General features: G+C 57.1%; 1 protein-coding gene across 1 annotated transcript in view; it reads left to right on the top strand.

Annotated features, from left to right (window-relative positions):
- Positions 1 to 3,846, top strand: part of ARHGAP8 (Rho GTPase activating protein 8) — a 72,013-nt gene extending 68,167 nt beyond the window's left edge. The window contains 1 exon segment of the mRNA XM_017893487.1: positions 3,333 to 3,846. Within this exon segment, the coding sequence (XP_017748976.1) occupies positions 3,333 to 3,653 (321 nt within the window). The 3' untranslated portion in view covers positions 3,654 to 3,846.
- Positions 3,847 to 4,878: the final 1,032 nt, after the last annotated feature.

The following is a 4,878-nucleotide window of genomic DNA, read 5'->3' as shown; positions in this document are numbered from 1 at the left end:
GACAGGGTTTCACCATGTTGGGTCAGGCTGGTCTCGAACTCCTGACCTCAAGTGATCCACCTACCTCGGCCTCCCATAGTGTTGGGATTATAGGTGTGAGCCACTGCACCTGGCTGGGTGGTAGGTTTCGATTGGAAGGTTATGGAGCTCAAATAGTGGAGGTGGTTATAAGGGTAACGGGGGCGAGGTTATGGAGCTCAAATAGTGGAGGTGGTTATAAGGGTAACGGGGGCGGGGGGTGGGTCTCAGAGTGTGAGCCAGTTGCATCAGGCCCCTGGAGGGTGGGACACTGCCTTCCCCAAGAGCAACAAAGTGTGGGGTTGTGTGGTGCTGAGAATCGTGAGCAGGCAGTTAGTCTAGAGCAGGGGTTGCAAACTTTTCTGTAAAAGGCCAGATAGTAAACATTAGGCTTCGTGGGCCTTGCAGCCTCTGTTGCAACTACTCAGCTCAGATCTGGCCCAGTGTCTGTATTTGCCAATAACGTTTCCTTGGAACACAGCCACGGCCCGGTTATACATTACCTACGGCTGCTTTTGCCTCATCAGGGCAGAGCTGAGTAGTTGCAACAGAGACTGTACCCGTAGTAGTTTGCCAACCCCTGGTCTAGACCACTCCCATTTATAAAGTGATTCAGCTTTAGCAGCTTCCTGCAAGGTAGTGCTGCTGGGTGATAAAGCAGCAGAATGGAGCCTGCAGAATTCAGGTGATAGGGCTTGGATCTGAGGCCCCAGCGCATCTCATGTTGAAACTCGGCGTTGGATGTGGGGACTGGTGGGAGGTGACTGGATCATGAGGGCGGATCCCTCATGGGTTGGTGCTGTCCTCGAGATAGTGAGCTCTCCCAGATCTGGTTTAAAACATACGGCACCTCTGCCCCACCCTCTCTCTTGCGCCTGTTTTGCCATGTGACGTGCCTCCTTCCCTTTTGCCATAATTGGAAGCCTCCTGAGGCTTCCCCAGAAGCTGAACCGGGACTGGTACCATGCTTGTACAGCTGGCAGAACCATGAGCCAGTTAAACCTCTTTTCTTATAAATGACGCTATCTCAGGAATTTCTTTATAGCAATGCAAGAACAGCCAAACACACAGAGGGTTTGCTGAGCAGAGCCACAGAGCCGGAAAGTAAGTGGGGTCCCAGGCCCGACTGTGGGACAGTCATCCTCAGAGCTGTCCTCTTCCGTACACCGCTGCTCTCCTCCTGGGCTGTGACGCAGCACTGCCCCTGGCCCCTCTGGAGCTCAGGAGGGAGCCCCATGCCGTTCCAGGTGTGGAGAGCAGCCTGCGTGTCACTCGCTGCCGCCAGATCCTACGGAGCCTTCCGGAGCACAATTACATCGTCCTCCGTTACCTCATGGGCTTCCTGCACGCAGTGAGTGGGCGGGGGGGGGGGGGCTTGGGGTGAGGCCCAGGGGCGTCTCCTGCCATGCTAGGCCTGCATGGACTAGTCCCCTCCTTGCCCCAGATCTGGGGTCATGCCCTGCTTGGGCCTGACCACTCCCCTGGCCACCAAGGGTTTCATCCAAGGCCCCGTCAGGCACCCACTTTGCTGAGGACCCCCTGCCCACTCCCATACCTCCTGTCCCTCGGCCGTTGCCTTCGTTATTGGGGTCCTCTGCCCCCATGCCATTTCCCCAGGCCTTTGCGTCAGACCGTGCAGGGTGCAGGCACTGCCCACTGTAGGGGAGAGGAGGGCCTGGGCAGAGCAGGCATCACATCCCAGATTCTGTTGGAGAATGCCACCTCTTAGTTTTACAGCAAACAATTTTTTTCTCCCTATCGTTTGATATAAGTTCTCAGAAGCCCAAAACTAAAATTTACTCTCCTCTTTCAAAATTTTACTTTTGAGACGGAGTCTTGCTCTGTCGCCCAGGCTGGAGTGCAGTGGCCGGATCTCTTGTCACTGCAAGCTCCGCCTCCTGGGTTCAAGCGATCTCCTGCCTCAGCCTCCCGACTAGCTGGGATTACAGGTGAGTGCCACCATGCACGGTTAGTTTTGTATTTTTAGTAGAGATGGGATTTCTCCACGTTGGCCAGGCTGATCTTGAACTCCTGCCCTCAGGTGATCCACCTGCCTCGGCCTCTTATAAGTGCTAAGATTATTTTGTATTTTTAGTAGAGATGGGATTTCTCCACGTTGGCCAGGCTGATCTTGAACTCCTGCCCTCAGGTGATCCACCTGCCTCGGCCTCTTGTGCTAAGATGACAGGTGTGAGCCCCTGCACCTGGCCTACCTTCTTTTTCATTGGGAGAGACTGATTTCTCTCTAGCTGCGTCCTCCCCGGGCACCGATGTGAATGCACCTGCTGGGCATGGTGGTGCATGTTCTCCCCCCACTGGCGCTCGGGGGGGGTCATGCCCTGCTTGGGCCTTCGAATGCCACTCCCTGGCCACCAAAGACCTCATCCAAGGCCCTCATCCGGACTCCGCCGTCTCGGCTTGCGGAGGAGTGGCCTGCAGTGGGCCTGGCTGGTACACACCTGCAAGGGGCTGTGGGGACTGGCAGGCAGGCAGAGCCTCACAGGCTTCCAGCTGTCTCACTGAGGCAGGCTTGGGCAAGTCTGGGCATTCTCGGCAGATCTGTGAGCGTGACGCCTGGCCGTACCCCTCCCGTTCTCTGCTCTGCCCTGGCACTCACAGCCTCATGACCCCTGTTTCTGACTCTGAGGTTCCCCACCCCCCCCACCCCCCCAGTTTGAAGCTTGTAGGGAGGCAAGGAGCAGACAACAGACCTTGCCCTCCCCTTGACCCACATGGCCCCTACCACTGGCTGGCCACAAGACCTTGGGCAAGTCTCCTGTACCCTCCAGGCCCCAGGTTCCTCATCTGTAAGCTGGAGAAATGACTCCCCCTCCTGGGGGTGCTGTAAGTGTTGGCCGAGACGGAGAGGGAGCCCTTCTGGGAGGCAAGCTCTTTGTACTCTTGCCACCCCTCACAGTGGCTCCTACGTGCTGGCTGGTCCCCATCATGCCCAGTTCACTGCCCGTAGAGCAGAGGGCCAGAGAGGTCACCTAGTTCCTACCGTGCTACAGCCCGTCCCCAAGAGTGCATCTCCCCAGACGGTGCAGTGGAAGAGGAGATGGTGGGGTGTTGAGGCTGTCACAGAAGGGCAGAGCCAAAGGCTCCTCCAGGACGTCGAGGCCCAGCCTTGCTTTCATAGATAGGATAACCGAGACCCTGAGTGGGCAGGTGGCGGTCCAGGGTCCCCGTACTGGCTGCTGGCTCCCAGTCCAGTGCTTCTCTACATCTGCCCCTCCCAGAGTTCTGGAGGGAGTTTCTAGGTCCCCCTGGCCCTGGGTGTTCACTCCCCTTTTCTCATTTGTGGTTTCCTCCAGGTGTCCCAGGAGAGCATCTTCAACAAAATGAACAGCTCTAACCTGGCCTGTGTCTTTGGGCTGAATTTGATCTGGCCATCCCAGGGGGCCTCCTCCCTGAGTGCCCTTGTGCCCCTGAACCTGTTCACTGAGCTGCTGATCGAGTACTATGAAAAGATATTCAGCGCCCCAGAGGCACCTGGGGAACACAGCCTGGCACCGCAGCAACAGGGGAGCAGGGCAGCCCCTTTGCAGGAGGCTGTGCCACGGACACGAGCCACCGACCTCACCAAGCCTACCACACCTCTGAGTCCCCTGACGGCGGCTAGAAGACGTCTCTAGTGTTGCAAACATTCTGTGTATTTCAAGCTACCTCCCACACCTGTCTGTGCACTTGTGTGTTTTGTAAACTTGCCGTCTGTAAAAATAACCCGGCATTAGATGAACCCACAACCTTCTAATGAAAACTCCATGCCTCTGGTCCTTGGACTCTTCTCCATGGTTCCTGAGCTATGGACCGGGATAGAGTAATGCATTTGTTAGGATGGATGTTTTGAATTGTAACCCAATGCGGCTTAACTGAAAACGGGAATGGAGTGGCTAGGGGCTTGCCCTGCTGCTGCCGCCACCCTGCTGCAACACCCCGCCCAAGCCCAGTCACTGCAAGCAGCTGCTGGTGATTATTGCCCATGAGTCAGTGGGTCAGCTGGGTAGGTCCGTTGGTCTTTTGAGGGGATCGCTTACATGTCCTGGCTGAGCTGGCTGTCAGCCGTGGTGACTGTCCTGCAGGTGTCCCAAGTCCTTCAACGGCTAAACAGGGTACATTCTCATAACATAGGCCCAGGCGTGCACACAAGCGCTATTGCAGTTTTCATGCTTTGACTGGCGTCTTGTATGCTCACATCCCATTGGCCAAAGCAAGCCTGGTGGCCAAGGCCAGAGTCACTGTGGGAGGGCCCCGCAGAGGAGGAGGATACCGGGAGGGTGAAGAATTGGGAATAAAGCAGCCAAGCTGCCCGAGGGCTCTGGGGTGAGACAGGACTCTGCAGTCTCGGGCAGGCTGACTCCTCGGGCTGGCAAGATGGGTTCTGTGCGTCCATCAAATATGGCAGAGGATACATCATCTTAGTGTCACGTTCCCCGCAAAAAAGCCCCAGATTCATTCTGATTGGACAAGTTTAGGTCACATGCTCACCTTGGACCCATCACTGCAGCCAGGGAAGGCTCTGATTGCCTTAGGCCTGAGTCCTGTGCCCCGCCCCCGGGGCCGGGATGAAGCCCCACCGAGACCTGGAAGTGGGGGAGGAGTGACAGCCGTCCGCAGGGGATTACCCTCACGTCCCACGCTGCCGTCTCCCCAGCTCTTGCTGCAGGGAGAAGCAGGGGAGGTTCTGGGGAAGCAAACGACACAAAAGTCCCCTCTGCAGAGCCCCCGTGGCAGCCCCTCCGTGCCTGCATGGGGTGTTGACCTAGTTGCGCCGGGACCCCCGGTACCCGTTCGGATGCTTGAGGGAATCACTGGCCGCCCCAGGCCAAATCCACGCCCAGGGCTCTGCTTTGAACTTGG

This window comes from Rhinopithecus bieti, unplaced genomic scaffold (genome assembly GCF_001698545.2).
Source record: "Rhinopithecus bieti isolate Rb0 unplaced genomic scaffold, ASM169854v2 scaffold_24154, whole genome shotgun sequence".
NCBI classification, from domain to species: Eukaryota; Metazoa; Chordata; class Mammalia; order Primates; family Cercopithecidae; genus Rhinopithecus; species Rhinopithecus bieti.
The sequence above is the reverse complement of the archived record's forward strand: the minus strand, read 5'-3'. Positions and strand labels throughout refer to the sequence as shown.